Raw genomic sequence first — 23,662 nt, forward strand, 5'->3', positions numbered from 1 at the left:
TCTTGCCTGGAGAATCCCGGGGACGGGGGAGCTTGGTGGGCTGCCGTCTATGGGGTCGCACAGAGTCGGACACGACTGAAGTGACTTAGCAGCAGCAGCAGCAAATCAAAGCTGAATGGCACAGTCATTCAACTCATCAAAGTGGTAATGCTGGTTCCATGAACAGTTGAGGAGCTGCTATTTGCAGGCAATTTTATAAAGGATGTTAAGTATAGAATTGCTGAGTGAGATACCAAACTAGCTACTGTCCTACAAGGTGATAAACTACCTCCTTTGGGGTTATCTTATTTTACTGAACAGAAATCATTTGCCTCTCTACCAGACACAAGTTATGTGAACTTTACATAGACTAGCAAAATCAAGCAATGATACATTCTTCTAGAAAACTATCCTTGAAAGGACAGGCAGTTGTCCTGTTGGTCAGTTTTGGATATTTTTTTCTTTTTTGAGATTTATTTATTTTTGGCTGCACTGAGTCTTGAGCGCACAGGCTTTCTCTAGTTGCCGAGAGTGGAGTCTACTCTTCGCTGCTGTGCTTGGGCTTCCCATTGTGGTGGCTTCTCTTGTTGCAGAGCACAGGCTCTCAGGAGCTTGGGCTTCAGTAGTTGTGGCATGTGGACTCAGTAGTTGCGGCTTGTGGGCTCTAGAGAGCAGGCTCAGTAGTTGTGGTACATGGGCTTAGTTGCTCTGCAGCATGTGGGATCTCCTGGACCAGGGATCGAACCTGTGTCTCCTGCACTGGCAGATGGATTCTTATCCATCGTGCCACCAGGGAAGTCCCATGGAGATATATATATATATATATATATATTTTTTTTTTTTTTTTTTTTTTTTTCTTAATAAGGCTGTTCCTGTGGGTATATCAGGCAATCAAATAGATCTCTTTTTCTGGGATTTCCCCCCTTCCCCTGTCCCCAGCCTTCACTCTCAATGTAAAGTCCCCATTCCCTTATGCCTCATCATGGCCCTGCTGTACAATCCCACTACCTTAGGTTGTTTTGTGTTTTTTTTTTTTTACCATCAGAGAGATCATACCACAATAATTGTGCAACTAATTTTCCACCTACATAGCAATATATCACGGATGTTTTTTCTGTGTCAGCATTTGAGGATTGAATTTGTTACCAGCTACATTATTTTTCTTAGTTGGATTGTTTCCTAAATTTCTAAAAGTTTTTTCCTATTATAAGTAGTATTGCATAAAACATCATTGTAAACATTAGATTTTGAAGTTTGAGACTTCCAAGAGTTCTCCTCCAAAGCTTCACTGTCAACTGTTTCACCAGGGCCCTGTGGCTTCTTCACACCCTTGACCCTTGACCTTTCACACCCACCCACACTTTTGGTTCCCTGCCTTTACTTTTTATGTCCCACAACCCTTGTGTCTGCACTGTCTCATTATCCATCTTCTGTGCCAATGTCTTATAGTGTTGCATCTGTTTCTACCTCTGCCTACCCAGGGCTTTATCTTTCTCTATCCTTAAAACTCAACTTTCAAAAAACTATTATCATGGTCCCATCACTTCATGACAAACAGATAGGGGAAAAGTGGAAACAGTAACAGATTTTATTTTCTTGGGCTCCAAAATCACTGTGGATGGTGATTGCAGCCACTAAATTAAAAGATGCTTGCTTCTTGGAAGAAACACTATGACAAATCTAGAGAGTCTATTCAAAGGTCCATATAGTCAAAGCTATGGTTTTTCCAGTAGTCATGTACAGATGTGAGAGCTGGACTATAAAGAAGGCTGAGTGCAAAGAATTGATGCTTTTGAGTTGTTATGCTGAAAAAGACTCTTGAGAGTCCCTTGGACTGCAAGGAGATCAAACCAGTCAATCCTAAAGGAAATCAAGTCTGAATATTCATTGGCGGGACTGATGCTAAAGCTGAAACTCCAGTACTTTGGACACCTGATAAGAAGAACTGACTCATTGGAAAAAACCCTGATGCTGGGAAAGATTGAGGGCAGGAGGAGAAGGGGGAGACAGAGGATGAGATGGTTGGAAGGCATCACTGACACAATGGACTTGAGTTTTAGCAAACTCCAGGAGATAGTGAAGGACAGGGAATCTTGTGCTGCAAGTCCATGGGATCACAAAGAGTCGGACACGACTGAGTGACTGAACAACGACAGTCTGGTGATTCACTCCACCCTATTTTGGAACATTAGACAAGGAGGGGCAGGAGGTAAGCTGGACTCTCCCCCAGCTTCTGGGACCTGCCACCCTACAGTCCTTCCTCTTTTCCCTTTCCATGACTTCCACCTTCCAGAAATTCATGGTCTATTTGAGAAGACACACAGGTAAATGAAAAAGGACTCTGGAGGGTTTTAGGAATCGGGTGCGTATTAATTCCTCCGTTCAACACCTCCTGAGCACCTACAGTGTGGGGAGCAGTTACGAACCCTGTCCTTGAGAGCTTACAGTCTAGTGACAGAGGGAAGGACGGGGCTCAGGAGTTCTGAAACATGCCCCCACGGTAGCCTCAAGCGCAAGTGAAGGATGGAGGAGGCATGCCAGCTTCATCTTGGATGTCCCTCCTACATCACTCCTGTCACAGTCCATTGGCCAGAATTGGTCACGTGACTACAACCTAACTGAAAGGTAGGCTGGGAAACGCTGGGAAGTAGCTGAGATATTTATCAAGCACAGATTCTCCCTCATGGAATTTGAATATCGAGCCAAGGACAAAAAGTAGGAGGAGCTTCGTCATCCTGACGGCAGTGCCTGAGGACAATGTCCGCTGGTTCTTGCGCCTGGAGTTTCCAGTTTCCGGTCCTTCCTGACTGAGTTTAACTCCTACTGTGTTTGACCCGTCTTCAGTTCCTCAAGACACTCAGTTTCTTTTTCATAAATTCCTTTATTGCTTGAGTTTGCAGGAATTGTTTTAAACAAAAGAAGCTTGACAGCTGTATCTCTGAATCATTTGGGGCTGCACTGAATCTCAATAAAGAATGAACAGTTCCAGTGCTGTGAGCTGGGCAGCATTCCCCTTTCTGAAGGATTGTTCTATTTATTTCAGTGGCCATGTTTGTGCAGTTATTCAAATATACATTGTATCTGTCTACCGTGTTTTATAAAAATTAGTGAAACTGAAAAAACCAGAGCTCTACTGCCTACACTATGGCAAAGATGACAGAGATGGAAATCATCAGGTGATTTCAAGGGGACACATTTTTGGCCTTAAGGGATGTTCACTGAGTCAGAACAAGAAAAAAGAAAAACAGAAGAATGTACATGAAATATTGGAATTCTGTCATTGAAGATTGAATCTAGAAGGCAACATATGATGAATGATATAATATCGCCTAAGTCTCCAGAAGTGGAGACTGTTTTATAATATGCAAGGCTTTTGTCTAACTTTGGGGCATGTTTTTTTAGAAAGCGGATGTGGGCACTGCCTGCTTGTCCTGGGCAGTATGTCCTCCTTCTGCCTTGCTTCCTGTGGCCCTTTCTCCTTGGGCTGTTCATTTTAAATCTGTGACCAGAGGTCACTATCAACTTCTCTGGCAGTTTTCAGGTGGACAGTCTAGAGGAGGGCTGCCCTTGAGTCAGGTGACCATTAGGTCCAGTCAGCTGTGGTCAGTGGGACCAGGGGCAGGACTGTGTTCCCCCCATGGTACCCTTCCAGGAGGCTGCAGGTGTGCAGGCTCTTTGAGGCTTAGAATCTTCAAAAGGCATAGTGGTGTGGTCCAATGAGGTTCTGTTCTCTGGGGTTTTATGTTTTTGCTTTGTTTCTGTTTCGCCATGTGTGTGTTGGGGGGTGAGTTATACCAGGCTGGGGTGTCTTAGGAGAGGCATAGGGGGCCTGATTTTCCGGGGAGTCCTTTTCTCTGGGTGGCAGGTAGCCTAGAGCGATGCCCCATGGGGCCCTGTTCCCCAGGGCAGTTAGATGGAGACACTATTCTCAATGAGGGGAGGGTCCAGATAGGGGTAGGTTAGCGCCAGGCCGCGGTTTCGCTCTTGGATGTCCCGCGAGATCTCAGCCAGGCGTCTCTGGAAGGCAGCGATGCTCCGTCGCGGGGCCTCCTCGGTGAAGTGCTCATCCGGGTAGGTGCCCAGGGGCCGCTGGGAACCAAACACAAGGGTAGGTGAAGGGGCTGCTATGCAGCTGCAACCCGCCTTAGCTGTCCACCCCAAAGGACCTGAAACAGCCTCTGGTTGAGCCACCTTCCCCTGAACAGTGATGATTACTGTGGGCAGCTCTGAGGATGAAGGCTCAAGTTAAAGGGTGGGGCCACCCTGGAATGTATCACACGTTTCCCTTGCAAGGAAGGGTGACTCTGCATCATGTCATTTGGCCCTCATTGTGAGATGTCCAGTGCCCATGCGTCCCCCTGGGAAGGCTCCGTGGGGTGTGTGACGGTAGAGTGGAATCTGGGTCAGGAAGGGTAAACAGCATCGCTTCCCTTACCCCAGGGCTGGCCCAGCCGGGTTCCCTGGCCCACACTCACTCGGTCTCCAGGCTCCTTGCTCAGCAGCCAGAGGGCAGTGACCACATCACACGTGGCATTGACCGGTGGGAGGGTGGCTAAGAACCCTTCCAGCCTGGCCTGGCCTTTGGAGGTGGGCGGTGGCAGCTGCATGGTGGGTGGCAGGTTGGGCATCCAGGCACCAAAGTCAAACTGACAGCAGAGAGGGCAGAGTGAGGTTAGGAGCCCATCCTCCTCCCCAATCCTGCCCCCCGATAATGACCCTTCTCACCTGCCCCGCACTGACAGCCGAATGCTTGGCCGAACAGTTGAATATCACCATGGTGACGTACTGTACAAGGGCTTCCCGCGTCCCCAGGGTGGAGGGTAGACCTGCAGAGAGAGCTGGGCTGGCAATGCGGCTATAATGGTCCTGAGGACAATGCTGCAGAGGCCTGAGGGTAGGACCTAAGAACTGAGGTCCCCCTACCTGAGCTCTCCCGGCCTAGGAAGCCCTCGGAGAAGATCTCCCGCACCCAGGCCTGGAGTTCACTGTCATCGCGGACAGACTCATCACTCGGGTAGTAGATGTCGATCATTTCAGAGACAAAGCTGCAAGGTATATAGGGTTGCCGTCCCAGCTGTCAACACCAACCCTCTCTGAGAAGCGCCCCTGCCCAGTCCCGGTGCTGTTAATGTCCATCCCTCCTCCTGGTGGGCGCCTCTGTGGGCCTTCCTTCTCCTTCCTCCCTGCCCCCACGGCTGAAGCTCTCTGGGGCTGGATCCCTCACCGCTCCACTGCACCCCAGATCTGCATCCCATCATCCCGGTAGTAGTAGTCTGGGATGTCTTCAACTCCTCGGGCCCGGATATCATCAGGCAGACACAGGGTGGAATAGTTCAGCTGTTCCATGTTCTTCTGTATCAGCTCAGAGAAGCCTCCAATGCCAAGGCCTGTGGACTGGGAGATTGGACTCCTGGTTACCACAGCCCTTGCCCCAGAAGCAGGAGGTAATACTGTTTGGGGAGACAGGGCCACTCCCACCCCAGCATCTCAGAGTCTTCATACTGAAGGACTAGCCCACCCCCATTCTCCCTAAAGCAGTCCTTACCCTGTCCACCACCTGCCCAGGGGCGATGAGCCGTTCTCGGCCCAGCGTGTTGATATGCAAGGTGTACCGAGTGTGAGGGATCAGCAGCTGTAAGGGCCAGAGAAGAGAGCTGAGTAAAGCCTAAGTATCTCTGGTCCCATGCCTTGCTTCACAGAGGTACCCAGTCCTGTAAATCACTCATGGAAAGAGATGACAGCAACAAGAGAGGCTGCCTGGGACAGAGATCAGGGCTCCAGGCCCAGGGATGGGGGCCGAGGTCCACCAGCATCCTTTTCTGTGACCTTGACCATGTGTGTTCCTCTCTCTGGGTATCAGATTCCTGGGCAAATGAGAGGGCTCATCTGGATGAGCTCTGTGAATCCCTCTAGCTCCAGCATCCTGTGATTTTCTGACCCCTGGGTAGGCAAAGCACCATGAAAACCAGGGCCTGTGGGCCTGGCAATGTGGAACCACCCCCTAGAGCCCACCACTGAGTGCCAGGCCCTGGGAGCTGCTGATTGTCAGAAAGAATCAGCCTGGATTGAAGAGGACAGGGTAGGGCCTGCATCCAGGATCTAGGAGACTGTCTAAGGAAGAATCAGAAAGTCTCAGCAGCTGTGGACCCATCGCACTGACAGAGGAGATGCTCCAGGCCCCTGGAGGGGATGAATCTGGGCCATCTGATGGCTTAGAAGAGGCCACCTTAGAGACATGGGTCTCTCTCTCATGGCTTCCCATCTCTGCATCGATCTGCAGTAAACCTGCTGGCCATGTTCTCACTTTGGCATCTGTCTGCCCCAGGTCTCTCCTTTCCTAGGAGCTGAGCTCCTGTGACAGCTGTTAGACTGAGCTCTCCTAGAAGGGAATCTCTCTGGGTCATAACCTGCTGTCACATGTGGTCCTTCCTCTATCCCCAGTCCCCATTACCTCACCCCAGCTTAGGGCTTACCGGAAAGCAGCCCCTTGGGGCAGTTGTGCAGGGAGTTGCTACTGAGGCAGGATGGGGGCTTAGCATCCTGGCCTGGAAGGACAGGGCCATGTGGGGACAGGCTGCATGTATGAGGCACCCCGAGGGGAAGGCCCAGGTGCAGAGACCTGCAGGCTTGGGGCACAGTCTGGGCCATCTTGCTGAGCCACTGACCTTGAAGAGGGGGTGGCAGTGGGGCAGCTGGCGCAGCGTAGCCAGGGCAAAGACCTCGGGCACCAGGTGTGCCTGTAACAGGTGTGTGAGGGCCTCATGGATGGAGAACTCGGCATTGCGCACCCACGTCTTGGCCAGCAGCCAGTCCCACTTGTCATCACTGGGCAAAAAGATGGGGCTGTTGGGCCCGGGAGTCTGGCTGAGCTGTAGGAGGGGCCGGTGGGGAGAGGCAGCCTTGAGTGTCTGCCCACCTCTCAGTCAGACCACTCCCCACCCCTCCCCTGCCACCCGCTGGCTGCTGACCTGGATGGCAAGCGGCAGCAGGGGCCCATGGCCGGGGTGCTGGTATAGCAGAGTCATTGGGGCTGTGGAGAACTGAGGCCTCCCATTGATGACATTGGTGCGGACACCAGCGAGGAGGCCGTAATCTACCAGGAACAGAGACCCCTTCTGCGGGAGAGAGCATGGGAGCCCAGGCTGCCATCTGGCTTTCTGCAGGTGGGGAGTATGGGAATGCGGGAGAGGATGCGGGGCTAGGAGTAGAGTGTACACGGGAGAGGGTGTTCTTGGCACACTGTGCACCATAGGTCCTTAACCAATGTGAGTACGATTCCTTTCCGGTAGGGGATGGGCCTGAAGGACTGAGATGGGGGTGTGCAGGGCCGGGATCCCCTGCCCCTCACCTCCAGCTCGGCCTGCAGGCTCGTTCCAGTGCCCAACACCGGGGCCACCATGGCATCAGTGACAGGGAAGTTCTTGGGGAGGTGGTGACAGCGTCGGATCAGGATGGGGTTGAGGCCATTCAGGAACTGGTAGGCGAAGAAGGTGTCCTCCTGCCAGTGCTCAAACACATATTCTGTGGGGAGGGGCAGGGGAGATGGGACTGTTCACCCCAGCCCCCGGGGGACTCCCCCCTGGGCACCATGGTGGAGCTTCTCTTGGGTCCGTCCTGTGTGCCCCTCTCTTCTTGATCTGTACCTTTCTCAGGGTGACCTCCTCTGACTCCTTGGCTTCAGTTCACCCAAGCAGCATATCTTAGTCCCCAGCCCACCTGGCCTACCATCTCCCTGCCATCCCCATCTCTGTGACTCAAACACAGCATATCTGAAGCTGAACATGGGCTCTGGCTCCAGCCCGGGCCCCGCCCCATTGCCTGGCTTCCCAGGAATGGCACCTCCATCCACCAGATCACCTGGGGCAGAGCAGCTTCCCCCATCCTCCTCCCATCAAGTCCTGTTCATTCTCCATCCTCAGTAGCTCCTGGTCCACCCATCCACTCTGTGTTGTCACTGCCTTGCTGAGGTTTCCATCCTCTGCTGACCACGGCCAGAGTCTCACGTCCTGTCCTGCTTCCACTCCTGTCCGGACAGCCCATCCCCTATGGTACATCTGGCCACAGCATTCCCCACTGGCAGCTGGTTGAAACTTCCCACTGCATGTAGGAAAGGCCAGAGCTCCTACCACAGCCTCCACAGTTCTGCACAGCTGGGGGCCGAGACACCTCCTCTGCTTTGCCTCCTGTCTTCCTACCCTGGATCAATACTCTTTGGCCACAGCAGCATCTTCTGCCCCTAGGAGGTCTCTGCTCCTTCCATCTTCAGGGCCTTCACCTGCACTGCCCCCTGAACCTGAAGCATCCTCTGCTTCCCCTACGCCACACCCAGCACTGTTGACACCTACCCAACTTTGAGGTCTCAAGTTTTGACTCAGCCTAAAGTCACTTCTGTGGGTTACTCCCTAGCTGGGCCAGGCCAGCTGCCCCCTACACACTCTTACTGGAGCTGCGATGTCCAGGCTTCTTGATTTACTTTTGAGCCTATTTTGCTTTTTGCCTGCTCAACTGGAAGCTCTGGGGGGACAAGGACTGTGTCCACAGCCCCTAAGCCACTGTCTGGTATGTAGTAGCCAACAAGTGTCTGATGGATTATAAGGCATTAGAAGGTCAGAGATGCCCCCAGTACACATCCCCTTTTGTGTCTGGGGAAAAAGTAAGGCTCAGTGAGGATCACTCAGTGGACTGGGGCTTGGTTTTCTGAGACTCCTCATAGCAAGAGCTGATGCCCCAGGGAAGAGGTCTGCAGCCCTCACCCACAGCTGGAGTCTTCCGGAAGTTGAACACTCGTCTCATTTCCTTTAGACTCTTCCAGAGCCCCTTGCGGTCCAGCAGCCCTTTGAGTTTCAGCTCAGCCAACCTGCCAGAAGATGTGAGGGGTGGGGTGGGGGAGGCAAAAGGCCCTGGGAGACCCTCCCCTGTCGGCTAGGCTTATCGTTCCTGGGATTCCGAACCAGCTTCTGGGGCCCAAGGCAGTCACTGCCCCAAGGCTGCCATCACCCTGTGGGAATAGGTGGTGAGTAGAAGTCTTGCCCTGGGCGAGGTCATGTGACCCATATTCCTGATGGTGGGGAGGGCAGAAGGCAGGGGTCCTAGGGCATCAGAGACCCACGGACAGGAGAGGGGGGTTGTCCTCACGCAGAGCCGCCTCGCAGGTAGAAGGTGGTGTTCTTGGCCACAGAGTATTTGATGTTGCGGTTCAGGTTTTTTACAGTCTCCTCGTCGAGGCACCGAGGCCAGCCTGGGATGTAAGTCTTCCAGCTGGAGGGAGGAGCCAGAAGGCAGTCAGCAAGAAGCCTCAGGGAACCCACTGATGAGGGATAGGGGGTGGCAGACCCTTCAAGGCCCTGGTCAGGGCCAGCCCCTTTCCACACACAGGGGTCTTTCTGGGCTCTGCCTTTCCCCTCCACCCTCAAGACTGCAGGGGGAGCTGCCATGTTCCCTGAGAGACTCCTCCCCTGGTCCATTGATTGGTCCAGGGTTGGGCACCTGGCCAGAGAGGGGCCAATCAGAATCCTTCCTGGGGAATTGGAGATTGGGGCTGGACCTGGGGACATCTCTCTCTCTCTCTGGGTATCTGGGTTATAACATGTAAACATCAGCACTGCTATTTACAGCCATTTCCCATTATGTGGCCTGGGAACAAAGAAAGCTGTTCTGTAAAGAGAAAAGTGAAGTAGGAGAAGCATTTGGGGGCTCCAGAGACAGGGAAGAGAGTCACCTTGTTTCTGGCCCCTGAGATTTGGCTACGCTTCCAGACCTCACTTCTGTGAATATCTCTGTGACCTGTTGACACATTCCCCCCGCTTTTTTTTTCTGTCTGCTAGTTGGAGTCTGTTTTTGCAAAACTCCTGACCAACAGAGATGCATTGCAGAGGGGACACTGTTCTGAAGGCGGGAGTGTGTGAAGGCATCAGATGCGTTTGGCAGGCATCCCATGGAGACACCTCAGCCTTTGTAGCTTGAGGGAGCCTAGAAATTTCCTCTGGTCTGGCCTAAAGCATCTCTAAATCCCTTCATCCAGCAGCAACACAGCCTGAGATCTTTGGGTGAAATGGTAAAACCATGTCCCTGTAAAGCTGAGTCGACCCCAGCCAGCCATCCTTTCATTCCTTCTCTTGTTCATTCTTTAGTTCATTCAATCATTGCCTTGGGTTCAAACAGGCACCTTCAAAGAACAATTTGCAATTAAAGTACACTGCCACCAAGTGGTAGCCAAACCCTGCTTCTCAAACTTCAATGTACAAAAATTTAATTCGCCCAGGGATCTTGGTAAAATGCAGATTCTCATTCAGTAGGTCTGGGATGGGTGGGCCCAAGACCCTGCATTTCTAATGAGCTCCCAGGTGATGCTGACTCTGTGGATCTGAGACCTTGCTCTGAGTATTGAACATATAGCCGCCGGGAGCAGAGGTAACCGAGGGAGATTATGAACAACAGTCTATACATTTGTGCAGGGCTTAGCAGCTGACAAGCTGCATTCATAACCATTTTCTCATTTGTTCTTCCTAAAAACACAGATCAGACTGGTATTCTTAGCTTCTTTTGCAGGCGAAAATAAGGATCAAAAAGGTTAAAGAATTTGCCTAGCCTTTCACAGCTCCTGACCTGTGCCGAGGCTGGCCCCGCATCTCCTGAATCCTGTGTCTTTGTTTTGCCAAGAAAGGAAGAAAGCACTCCTTCACTCCATGAACACAGCCCCCTCCATCTGTTCCCTCACCTGGGGCCATTGCTGGCAGATTGGGCCTCATGGTTTTCTCAGGGATATAATTCACAACACATGTGGAAGCACCAGGAGCCAAATGAGCCTGCAGCTGCTGTGCCCCCAGAGACCTGAAGCAAAAGCCTGCAGCCCGGGCTTCAGACACAGCCCAGTTGGCCAGATCATGACCTTTTGAAAACCTGCTTCCGAGTGGGGTCCCTGGCCTTCTGCCTCAGGAGACCCCAGAGGCCCCAGTCCCTTCTGCAGCCCTCCACCTTCTGCCAAGGGGCCCTCTAGGACTCAGCTATCCCAGCTGACCTCCAACAATGTTGAGCCCAGAGCAGAGAAAGAGCCCCCTCCCACCTCTTGCCCACCCTGGAGGACGAGTTTCCTGGGGGTTGGGGTGACATATTTCTGGTTCTGCCCCTAACTCCAGAAGAACACAACATGTTGATGTTTGAAACAGCCCCAGGGGAAGAAAGATGTCACCAAGACTAAGGCATTGAGAACAGTAGGTTTCAAGGTTTAGTGGGCATGAGTCACCTGGAAATCTCCTTAATACAATATTACTGGCAACAAAGATTTACTGTATCACACAAAGAATTATGCCCGGAACCTTGTAATAACCTGTGTGCCCGTGTGTGTGTGTGCTTAGTCGTTCAGTCGTGTTCGACTCTTCGCGACCCTATAGACTGTAGCCCTCCAGGCTCCTCTGTCCATGGGATTCTCCAGGCAAGAATACTGGAGAGGGTTACCTTTCCCTTCTTCAGGGGATCTTCCCAACCCGGGATCGGACCCTGGATCTCCTGTACTGCGGGCAGATTCTTTACCATCTGAGCCATCTGGGAAGTCCTGCAATAACCTATAGTGGAATATAATCTAGAAACAACCTGAATCACTATGCTGTATACCCAAAACTAATATAATATTGTACATCAACCATACTTTCATTAAAAAACACCAGTACTGCCGCCCTCCTCATTCCATATCTGATTCAGGAGGTCTGAGGAGGTTCTGAGTATCTGCATTTCTAAGGAGTTCCTGGTGATGCTGTGATCGGAAAGGACAGAGGACCAGATGAAGACTTCCTACCACACCATCACCAGCAGGAAAGAGCTGACCCTGGTCCGCATAGACAACCTATCTCCACCCCTTCTCCACACAGAAGCCCCCTCCTCACCGGTAGGTCTCCCGCCTGGCCTGCAGCTCCTCCCTTCGCTGTTGCTGGAGCGTGGGGTGGTGATCTTCCCAGGAGATCTTCGCTGTGGGAGGAGTGGAGCAGGTGAGGAGGGCAGAGAAAGCCCCCTGACCCCTGACCTCAGCTACTCCCCTCCTCCACTTGATCCACCCCTTACCAGGTCCCTTGCCCGCAGAAGGATGGCTTCTCCCACTCTAGACTGCCACCTTCCCCTCCCCCCAATATCCCCTTCCGCCTCCCCCCCGCCCCGTGCCCCTGTCCCTCCGCCTTGGCGACACCGGTTCATCTCTCCGATGCTCCCTTGCCCGTTCCCCCAACACATCAGCCCCCTCCTCTTTCCTGTGTGCCCCTCACCTGTCCCCTCCCGCAGCACCAGGCTCCCCTCGCCCTCCAGCCACTGGTAGCAGGGGAAGCATAGCGGCGCGGCCCCGTGCGGCGTGAGCTGGAGCCAGCGGCAGAACCAGGCGTCCCGGGCCGAGGGTGCGAGGGGCCGGGATCGCGCTGGGGGCGCCTTGTGGACCCGCACCAGCAGCACCGGGCCCACGTCCTGGGGGGCCGTCACCTCGAAGTCCTCCTCCTGTTGGGGGGGAGACGCTTAGTATCCTAGAGGGTCGTCCCTCCTGCTCCCTCCTCCGTCCCACCCCTACCTCCCAAGCACTCACGGCGCCAGCGTTGAACTCTTTGCCGAGATGGTCCAGGGGCAGTGGAGGGGTCTCTCCTCGGGTCCCCACGATGCTGACAGACATTTTGTCCCACGTGCCAGCCCCGAAGGCCTCTCCGGTGGATACCCTCACCCTGAACTTGGCCATGGTGACAGCCGGAGTCTGGCTCTCTCCTGCTGGTCAGACTGCAGAGCCCAGTCGCTCACCCCCAGGGACGCGCACCTCGGCACCCTGGCCAGGCAACTCTGAGTTCCCGTGGGGCCTATCACTACCTCAAAAAGCAATCCCCGCCTCAGGGCAGAGAGGGCGGGGCTGAGAGGCAGCGAGAGAGGCAAGCCGGTGTATCATCTGCCCTGGGACTGGTCTGCCCTGGGACGTGTAGGGACTGAGGTTTGGGAGACAGACCGGTTCAGTGAGGGGCAGGGCCAGAGGGAATTGGAATCCAGTGGAGCTCAGGGGTTCGTTTGTCCCCCTCTTTGTTTCTTTGCCTTCTTAGCCTTAAAAAGCTATGCAGAGAACTTCCCTGGCGATCCAGTGGTTAAGATTGGCATTTCCAATGCAGGGGACACGGGTTCGATCCCTGATCAGGAAACTAAGATCCTGTATGCCGGGCAACAGGCCAGAAAAAAAAAATTCATTTTTCTGCCATTTTAATGGAGCTTGGGGAAGGGGGCAAAAGCCAATGTTTGTTTTATCCAGAATAACTTAGAAGATCAACCTGTTGCATTTCTCCATGCCTAAAACCTGTTACCTTTGTTGTTTTCTGTATATTTCTGCTGAAGCAGGAGGAACCTTGAAGCAGGCAACAGTTACATTCTCTTAGCTCTGGGAAATTTGGGGAATCAGAAGAAGGTTGAACTAGAACCAAATGATGTGGTCTCCTGTAAAATGTTTGCGTTCATTTTATCTTCCTGTATGCATCTTACTTGGTTTCCTAAACTTGCAAAATTACAAAAAGTTAAGAAAGTAGAAACAGGGAGGAGGAATTTTTTTTAATAAATTATTTCTTTGAAGGGGGAGGCAGAGAAATAGGGCAATATCAGAGGATATGGCATGAAAGGAGAGCTGCCTTCAAGATGACCAACTCTTCTTACAAATGACTCTCAGTATTGAAGAAAGGCAATGCCAAAGAATGCTCAAACTGCTGCACAATTGCACTCATCTCACATGCTAGTAAAGTAATGCTCAAAGTTCTCCACGTCATGCTTCAACAATATGTGAACCATGAACTTCCAGGTGTTCAAGGTGGTTTTAGAAAAGGCAGAGAAACCAGAATCAAATTGCCAACATCCATTGGATCATCGAAAATGCAAGAGAGTTGCAGAAAAACATCTATTTCTGCTTTATTGACTATGCCAAAGCCTTTGACTGTGTGGATCACAGTAAACTGTGGAAAATTCTTCAAGAGATGGGGATACCAGACCACCTCACCTGCCTCCTGAGAAATCTGTATGCAGGTCAGGAAGCATCAGTTAGAACTGGGCATGGAACAATAGACTGGTTCAAAGTAGGAAAAGGAGTACGTCAAGGCTGTATATTGTCACCCTGCTTATTTAACTTATATGCAAAGTATATCATGAGAAACATTGGGCTGGATGAAGCACAAGCTGGAATCAAGATTGTCGGGAGAAATATCAATAACCTCATATATGCAGATGACACCACCCTCATGGCAGAAAGTGAAGAACTAAAGAGCCTCTTGATGAAAGTGAAAGAGGAGAGTGAAAAAGTTGGCTTAAAGCTCAACATTCAGAAAACTAAGATCCTGGCATCCGGTCCCATCACTTCATGGCAAATAGATGGGGAAACAGTGGAAACAGTGTCAGACTTTATTTTCTTGGGCTCCAAAATCACTGCAGATGGTGACTGCAGCCATGAAATTAAAAGATGCTTGCTCCTTGGAAGAAAAGTTATGACCAACCTAGACAGCATATTCAGAGAAGGCAATGGCAACCCACTCCAATACTCTTGCCTGGAGAATCCCAGGGACAGGGGAGCTTGGTGGGCTGCTGTCTATGGGGTTGCACAGAGTCAGACATGACTGAAGTGACTTAGCAGCAGCAGCAGACAGCATATTAAAAAACAGAGACATTACTTTGTCAACAAAAGTCCGTGTAGTCAAGGCTATGGATTTTCCAGTAGTCATGTATGGATGTGAGTTGGACTATAAAGAAAGCTGAGCACTGAAGAATTGGTGCTTTTGAACTGTGGTGTTGGAGAAGACTCTTGCAAGTCCCTTGGATTACGAGGAGATCCAACCAGTCCATCCTAAAGGAAATCAGTTCTGAATATTCATTAGAAGGACTGATGCTGAAGCTGAAACTCCAATACTTTGGCCACCTCATGTGAAGAGTTGACTCATTGGAAAAGACCCTGATGCTGGGAAAGATTAAAGGCAGGAGGAGAAGGGGATGACAGAGGATGAGATGGTTGGATGGCATTACCAATGCCATGGACTCACAAACTCACAGATGGCATCACAAATTCATGGACATGAGTTTGAGTAAACTCCATGAGTTGGTGATGGATAGGGAGGCCTGGCATGCTGCAATCCATGGGGTTGCAAAGAGTCAGACATGACTGAGCAATTGAACTGAACTGAGCTGATTGGCTTCACACACTAGAACTACTAGGGGCCTTTGAAAAAGCAAGGCTCTAGCCTCTCCCCATGGTCTGGGCATTGGATGCAGGTAGTGTGTGTGTGTGTGTGTGTGTGTGTGTGTGTGTGTGTGTGTGTGTGTGTGTGTGTGTGTGTGTGTGTGTGTGTGTGTGTGTGTGTGTGTGTGTGTGTGTGTGTGTGTGTGTGTGTGTGTGTGTGTGTGTGTGTGTGTGTGTGTGTGTGTGTGTGTGTGTGTGTGTGTGTGTGTGTTAACAGCTTCCCAGGTGATTCTAATATGCTGTCAATCTTGAGAACAACTGCCCCCAAAGCATGTTTGTGTTGTTGGGAGTGAGGCAAGGAAATTGATGCAGGAGAAGTGCTAATCTCAGAATTAAAATCCTGGACAAGAGAAAGAAGCAGGATCCAGAGCACAAGTGGGGATAGGACCCCAGCCTCCCACAGATACAAAAAGCCGGACGTTAACAGGTTCAACAACAGAAAATTCTAACCAGAACTGACTTTGGCAATTAACTTGGCTATTGTAACTGAAGTATCCAGTGGCAGTCAGTCAGTTCAGTTGCTCAGTAGTGTCCAACTCTTTGCGACCCCATGGACTGCAGCACGCCAGGCCTCCCTGTTCATCACCAACTTCGGGAGTTTACTCAAACTCATGTCCATTGAGTCGGTGATGCCATCCAACCATCTCATCCACGGTCATCCCCTTCTCCGCCTGCCTTTAATCTTTCCTAGCATCAGTTTTTTTCTAATGAGCTGGTTCTTCTCATCAGGTGGCTAAAGTATTTGAGTTTCAGCTTCAACATCAGTCCTTCCAATGAATATTCAGGACTGATTTCCTTTAGAATTGACTGGTTGGATCTCCTTGCAGTCCAAGGGACTCTCAAGAGTCTTCTCCAACACCACAGTTCAAAAACATCAATTCTTTGGTGTTCAGCTTTCTTTAAAGTCCAACTCTCACATCCATATATGACTACTGGAAAATCCGTAGCTTTGGCTAGATGGATCTTTGTTGACAAAGTAATGTCTCTGCTTTTTAATATGCTGTCTAGGTTGGTCATAGCTTTTCTTCCAAGGAGCAAGCATCTTTTAATTTCATGGCTGCAGTCACCATCTGCAGTGATTTTGGAGCCCAAGAAAATTAAGTCTGCCACTGTTTCCACTGTTTCCCCATCTATTTCCCATGAAGTGATGGGACTAGATGCCATGATCTTAGTTTTCTGAATGTTGAGCTTTAAGCCAACTTTTTCACTCTCCTCTTTCACTTTCATCAAGAGGCTCTTTAGTTCTTCTTCACTTTCTGCCATGAGGTTGGTGTCATCTGCATATCTGAGGTTATTGATATTTCTCCCGGAAATCTTGATTCCAGCTTGTGCTTCATCCAGGCCAGCGTTTCTCATGATGTACTCTGCATATTAGTTCAATAAGCAGGGTGACAATATACAGCCTCGACATACTCCTTTCCTGATTTGGAACCAGCCTGTTGTTCCATGTCCAGTTCTAACTGTTGCTTCTTGACCTGCATACAGATTTCTCAGGAGGCAGGTCAGGTGGTCTGGTATTCCCATCTCTTGAAGAATTTTCCACAGTTTGTTTTCATCCACATAGTCAAGGCTTTGGCATAGTCAATAAAGCAGAAGTACATGTTTCTCTGGAACTCTTGCTTTTTTGATGATTCAATGGATGTTGGAAATTTGATCTCTGGTTCCTCTGCCTTTTCTAAATCCAGCTTGAATATCTGGAAGTTTTCAGTTCATGTACTGTTAGAGCCTGGCTTGGAGAATTTTGAGCATTACTTTGCTAGCATGTGAAATGAGTACAATTGTACAGTAGTTTGAACATTCTTTGGCATTGCCTTTCTTAGGGATTGGAATGAAAACTGACATTTTCCAGTCTTGTGGCCACTGCTGAGTTTTCCAGATTTGCTGACATATTGAGTGCAGCACTTTCACAGCATCACCTTTTAGGATTTGAAATAGCTCAACTGGAATTCCATCACCTTCACTAGCTTTGTTTGTAGTGATGCTTCCTAAGGCCCACTTGACTTCACATTCCAGGATGTCTGGCTCTAGGTGAGCGATCATACCATCGTGGTTATCTGGGTCATGAAGTTCTTTTTTGTATAGTTCTTCTGTGTATTCTTGCCACCTCTTCTTAATATCTTTTGCTTCTGTTAGGTCCATGCCATTTCTGTCCTTTATTGTGCCCATCATTGCATGAAATATTCACTTGGTATCTCTAATTTTCTTGAAGAGTTCTCTAGTCTTTCCCATTTTATTATTTTCCTCTATTTCTTTGCATTGATCACTGAGGAAGGCTTTCTTATCTCTCCTTACTCTTCTTTGAAACTCTGCATTCAAATTGGTATATCTTCCCTTTTCTTCTTTGCCTTTAGCCTCTCTTCTTTTCTCAGCTATTTGTAAGGCCTCTGCAGACAACCATTTTGTCTTTTTGCATTTCTTTTTCTTGGGGATGGTCTTGATCACTGCCTCTGGTACAATGTCACGAACCTCCACCCATAGTTCTTTAGGCACTCTGTCTGTCAGATCTAATCCCTTGAATCTATTTGTCACTTCCACTGTATAGTCAAATCAAAAGGGATTTGATTTAGGTCATACCTGAATGGTCTAGTGGTTTTCTCCACTTTCTTCAATTTAAGTCTGAATTTGGCAATAAGGAGTTCATGATCTGAGCCACAGTCAGCTCCTGGTCTTGTTTTTGCTGACTGTATAGAGCTTCTCCATCTTTGGCTGCAAAGAATATAATCAATCTGATTTCGGTGTCAACCATCTGGTGATGTCCATGTGTAGAGTCTTCTCTTGTGTTGTCGGAAGAAGGTGTTTGCTATGACCAGTGTGTTCTCTTAGCAAAACTCTGTTAGCCTTTGACCTGCTTTGTTTTGTACTCTAAGGCCAAATTTGCCTGTTACTCCTTATCTGTCAGAGGACAGACAGAATGAAAACCACAATCACAGAAAACTAACCAAACTGATCACATGGACCACAGCCTTGTCTAACTCAATGAAACTATGAGCTATGCCGTGTAGGATCACCCAAGATGGATGGGTCACAGTGGAGAATTCTGACAAAATGTGGTCCCCTGGTGAAGGGAATCGCAAATCACTTCAGTATCCAGAGGCAGGTAACAATGAAATACCCACCCAATATCCATTCTCCCTTCTTTATTCCTCAGATAATGTAAATTTGTTTCAGGGCACGAGATGGCCACCATACCAACTAGAAGAGAGGTGTTTTCACGTAGCACTTGTGCATGTGTTAATGCTCGGTTGCTAAGTCATGTCTGACTCTTTGTGACCCCCATGGACTGTGGCCCACCAGGTTCCTCTGTCCATGAGATTTCCCAGGCAAGAATACTGGCATGGGTCACCATTTCCTTCTCCTGGGTATCTTCCTGACCCAGGGATTGAATCCACATCTCCAGTATTGGCAGGTGGATTCTTTATCACTGAGCCACCTGGGAAGCCCTAGCACTTGCAGAAGTTGCCCAAACTCTGACTAGTGTCTCCTCACCCCCTCCTTTTTTTCATTGCTCCACATGGGCTACACTCTACTCCCTAAACTAACCAATGTGCCCTGGAGGGTGGAACGTTGTTAGGCTGAGCCTGGCAGGCCGGCAAGCTTTGTACTTGCCCGCCCTGGAGATGGAGGAGCCCAGACAGTGACAGACCTCAGTGGTTTAATGGACAGGGGATCTAACATGTCCAAAATAAAGGGTCCTGGAGCAACACCCCACATGGACAGCAGGCAGCAGGCAAGACCTGGAGGTAGCCTTCACTACTTGGGGGAGAAGGAGGTTACCATTTATAGGGGGAATTGACATCAGATTGGCTCATTGGTTACCAGGGAAACCAGCAGTCAGGATAGGGGGCAAACTCGTAGGCAGTTACTGTTTAAAGCCCTATAATTAAGAGCATCTGATAGTCATGTGAGTGAAGCAGATCTGGTCAAGCAGAGGGTGTACAGAGAGCAAGAAGACAGCCATCTTAAATGACCTGATCATACACAGACCAAGGTGTATCCCTAGAATTGGGGAATGGAGTTAATCCCACTCAAAGTACGTGGCTGAGAAAGAGACTGGGTGGTTTCCTAAGGGAAACTTGAGGGGCTGGCACCAGGAAGAGGAGAAACCAAGGCCAGGCAATGAAGCACACCCACAGAGCAGGACATGCTTTTCATGGTAAAAGACGGGGTTAGGATCCATGGGTACAGTCACAGAGAAGTCACTGTCTGGATGGAGGATAGTGTGGGAGCTTCTTCCTGGTTATGTCACTTTGTCACTGAGTCATGAGCAAAACCGTGAGCTGAGAGGGGTCAGGGAGCTTTTCTGTGTTAGGTCCTGGGCTGGCTGCTGGAGGTGAATAGATAAGTGGGACAAAGTCCTTGTTCCCCAGCAGCTCCTGATTTGATGCGAAAGCCTCAGGGAACATAAAGGACATTGTATGGACAGCAGCACCCATGCCCCTTATTCTGGTGACCACAACATCATTTTCCTATAGAGACTAGTCCCTTCCCTCTTCTCAGCCCATATGGACACCACGGAGCTGACTTCATCCTCTGGCTCCCGAGGTGGGCATGTGATCCATATGGCCAAACAGACTTGAGCAGAGTTGGGGAACTGATAAGGGGATGAATATGTGGCTTTGTTCAAGCCAGTCAGAATCAGCCCTGGGATTTTCCTGTTGCTGATATAATTTTTTTTAAGCACTTTCATTTCCTAGAAGTCGCTCTGGATGTAAGTAAGCCTTGAAGCTCCTGCTGGTCATTTCCATAACCATTTTGGGAGAACCCACCTGAGAACGAAGGCAACATGGTGGAAAATATAGCTGAATAATTTATAGATCCCCCTCATGTGAACACCTGGATCCAGCCATGCCTGATATTCATAGTCTTTTGATAACATGAACTAAAAGTTTTCTTTGAAAGAAAATTGAATTCTTTCAATCAGAAGAATCCTCTTTTGGGACTTCCCTGGTGGTCCAGTGGTTAAGAATCTGCATTGAAATCCAGGGGATGTGGGTTCAATCCCTGGTCAGGGAACTAAAGTCCCACATGCTGAGAAGCAACGAAGCTCGCACAATGCAACTACTGAGCCTACACAACACAACTAGAGGGTCTGTGCACCCCGATGCAGCCAAAAAAAATTTTTTTAAGAGGAATCCTCCTTAGTACAGAAGTCTTCAACTCACTGGAAAAGACCCTGACACTGGGAAGAATTAAGGGCAGAAGGAGAAGAGGGCAAGAGAGGATGAGATGATTGGATGGCATCACTGATTCAATGGAAATGAACTTGGGCAAACTCCAGGAGATGGTGAGGGATAGGGAAGCCTGACGTGCTGCAGGCTGTGGGGTCGTGAAGAGTCGGACATGACTTGGTGACTTAACAACAACTATCTCAGACATGGGAGTGGGGCATGTCTGAGAAAGCTTCCTTCATATAAGAATGCTCACACTGAGTTTGGTAGAATGAGCAAGACTTAGGCAGACTTGCTAAGTGAGGGAAGTGCTCTGTAAATCCCACCTGCCACCACACCTGTGTATTTGATCCCAAAACTGACAGCATGAGATGCCTCTGTCTCTTCTGTCCAGTTCATCCTCTCATCTTCCACTTCCTGTTACTTATCCCACTGAATGGGTCACATAGACAATAATTCTTGTCACGTATCCATCCAACAGGTTCATCTTCTGAGCTTATGTGAAGTGAGGCTCTGAGCTGGGTGTTGCATGGGAGGAGAAGAATGCTTGATAGGGTCAGAAAACAGACAAAGTGAGCATTCAGCCCCTTCCCACTGCACACCTATGGCAGACATTGCCCATTAATCCGTGTATTTTTCTTCTTGAGCCCAGATGTAGTCTCAGATGCTGCCTTGTCATCCAAGCACTCCAGACAGTCACAACCAATTGACTGAAGCTGGCATTTAAGGTAAAGCCTAGGGTCAACCTCAAGGTAAGGTATGGCTCAGGGCAACGCGGATACAGAATAGAAGGGAGACAAGACTGAGCTACTCTAGAGGTTGGGAAGATGGAGTTAATTAGCACTCTTTCATTTGAAAGTAACAGACACCTGCAAGAAAGAACTTGTCTTCAAAGGAGAATTTATTACAAGGACACACCTGGACTGCAGGGACCCTCTAGAGGCAGGAGCTGAAGCTTTGTAGGAACTCAGGAAATTTCTCTCCATCTCTATTCTCTGCATATCTGTTTTGTCTCGTTATTTCTCTGTCTCCCTTGACCAATTCTTTCTGTTTTCCAGCTCACATGACAGAGATAGCTGCCACAGAATTCATGTTTATATATCCTCTAAGAGAGTAGACAGACAGGTTTATAGTGTCTTTGTTCAAATTTCAAGTTCCCTGGCAAAGGATTCCCACTGACCTAGTTTAGAACAGAGATCCACCCACAGTCCAATTACCCCTGTGCAGCAGGAGGAAGGGGTCACACAAGATGCCAGGGCAGCTGTGTCCATCACAGTCACATTGGTGATGCTGATGAGCTGTGGGGGTTGTATGGATTTTTCAGAAGTATGTGAGGAGGTCTTTTCTGGGCAATATAAAACTCCAAACAACAAACATCCCTTAAATAATTCAAGAAAAGCTTCTTGTAGGAGGTGAGTTTTCAACTAGTCATGAAAAACTGGTGAAGTTTTAATAGGCAGAGATGAACAAACAGGATAATCTAAACTCAAACCAGGGACTTTCCTGGTGGTCCTGTGGTTAAGAATTCGCCTTCCAGTGCAGGGGACACAGGTTTGACCCTTGATTGGGAACTAAGATCCCACATGCCTCGGAGCAGCTAAGCCCCCGAGCTGCAACTACTGAGCCCAGCTCTGGAACCCATGCACCACAGCTAGAGAGAAGCCCGCTTGCTGAAGCATCCAAATAAATAAAGAAATAAATTTTAAAAATAAATAAATGAACTCAAGCCAGTTTGATACAATGTAGGAACACAGTGGTTTACCTGACTGGAAAATTCAGGAGTAATGGCTTCAGGCCTGGATGGATCCAGGTGCCCAGGACATGTGTCAGGAATTGCCATGGCTCAATATTTCATTTATACTTTCTTCTGTGTTGAACTGTGTTGGCTTATTCTCAGGCAGGCTCTTCCCAAGTGGTGGCAGAAGTGATGACCAGCAGCTCTGGGCTTCTATCCTGCCAGTTTAGCAACCCAGTTTAGCAACCCAGTTTAGCAAAGACCATGTCACCCTCTAACTGCAAATGTCCTGGGACTGATCCTCACTGAACTGGCCTTGGTCACAGACTCTGAAACTGGGGCTAGAATTAGCTCCATACAAACTGTATGGATTGAGGGTGGAAATGGGTAGGTCCCAAAGGGAATTTCAGATGTGGGAAAAAATAGGCAAAAACAATATATGTATATTCTGCCTTTTCTGAGAGGAGTCCCTCTCAGAAACCATCTATTGGTGGATTGCTGATCTGAGTTTTTCAAAACTCTCAGCCAGGTTTTAGAGGGCTTCTAAAACTGAGAGGCTTGTTCTGGTTATCCTTTACTGGATAATAAATTATACTAAAACATAATGACTTAAAACCCATATTATTATATCCCCTGATGTTGCAGGACAGACATTTGGGCAGGACTCCCCTGGGTGATCCTTCGGTTTCACTTGGCTCTTACAAAGATGTATGGTCAGTCACTTCAGTCAAGTCCGACTCTTTGTGATCTATGGATTGTAGCCCACCAGGCTCCCCTGTCCAAGGGATTCTCCAGGCAAGAATGCTGGAGTGGGTTGCCATGCCCTCCTCCAGAGGATCTTCCCGACCCAGAGATTGAACCCAAGTCTCCTGCATTACAGGCAGATTCTTTGTCCCTGAGCCATCGAGGAAGTCCCTCTTACAAAGGTACTTGGTGGTATTCAGGGCCGATAGGCTGAAATACAAGGTTCAGGAAGACTTGATTTGTGTCTGACAACTCAAGGTGAACAGCTGGAAGGCTGGACTCTGGGGAGACAGTCGATATCTAACACCAGGGAATGGCTCTTTCCTCAGGGTTTCCTGAGGTTACTCTCAGACTCCCACCTTCACCAAAGCTACCCCAAATCCCCCCTGCCACCCCTCCCCCCACTCATCTTGCTATTGGCAAACACACGGCCATCCTTGTCCTCAACAACAAGGACACAGAAAAGGAAGTTCTTTTCCCCCTTTTCTTCCCACTAAAGGTACGGACTCTGCCCTTCCTGCTCCCATCTCCTGTCTTAGAGGAAAAGGCTCTAAGGAAAAGGCTCTAAAAGCTGGAAAGACTAATGCTGAAGCTGAAACTCCAATACTTTGGCCACCTGATGCGAAGAGCTGACTCATTTGAAAAGACCCTGATGCTGGGAAAGATTGAAGGTGGTAGGAGAAGAGGACGACGGAGGATGAGATGGTTGGATGGCATCACCGACTCGATGGACATGAGTTAGAGTAAACACCTGGAGTTGGTGATGGACAGGGAAGCCTGGCGTGCTGCAGTCCATGGGGTCAAAAAGAGCTGGACACG

The 23,662-nt window shown here is 49.4% G+C and overlaps 1 protein-coding gene across 3 annotated transcripts; it reads right to left on the reverse strand.

Moving 5' to 3' along the window:
• Positions 1–3,888: 3,888 nt before the first annotated feature.
• LOC145541524 (polyunsaturated fatty acid lipoxygenase ALOX15B-like) lies at positions 3,889–12,685 on the reverse strand. Of its 3 annotated transcripts, XM_081578191.1 has the most exons (14): positions 12,539–12,685; positions 12,231–12,453; positions 11,859–11,940; positions 9,115–9,237; positions 8,733–8,836; positions 7,328–7,500; positions 6,948–7,094; positions 6,645–6,848; positions 5,525–5,611; positions 5,204–5,373; positions 4,903–5,024; positions 4,705–4,805; positions 4,455–4,625; positions 3,889–4,068 (listed from the first exon to the last, which is right to left on the reverse strand). In XM_081578191.1, exons 1-14 carry the CDS (start codon positions 12,683–12,685, stop codon positions 3,889–3,891), a joined length of 2,034 nt encoding a protein of 677 aa, XP_081434317.1. The 3 variants fall into 3 exon arrangements, with proteins under 3 accessions (XP_081434317.1, XP_081434318.1, XP_081434319.1); XM_081578192.1 differs by lacking the exon at positions 5,525–5,611; XM_081578193.1 differs by lacking the exons at positions 4,903–5,024; positions 5,525–5,611 and having other exon boundaries at positions 5,217–5,373.
• Positions 12,686–23,662: the final 10,977 nt, after the last annotated feature.

Source organism: Giraffa tippelskirchi, chromosome 3 (genome assembly GCF_054371585.1).
Source record: "Giraffa tippelskirchi isolate mGirTip1 chromosome 3, T2T-mGirTip1v1.2.pri, whole genome shotgun sequence".
Lineage (NCBI taxonomy): Eukaryota > Metazoa > Chordata > Mammalia > Artiodactyla > Giraffidae > Giraffa > Giraffa tippelskirchi.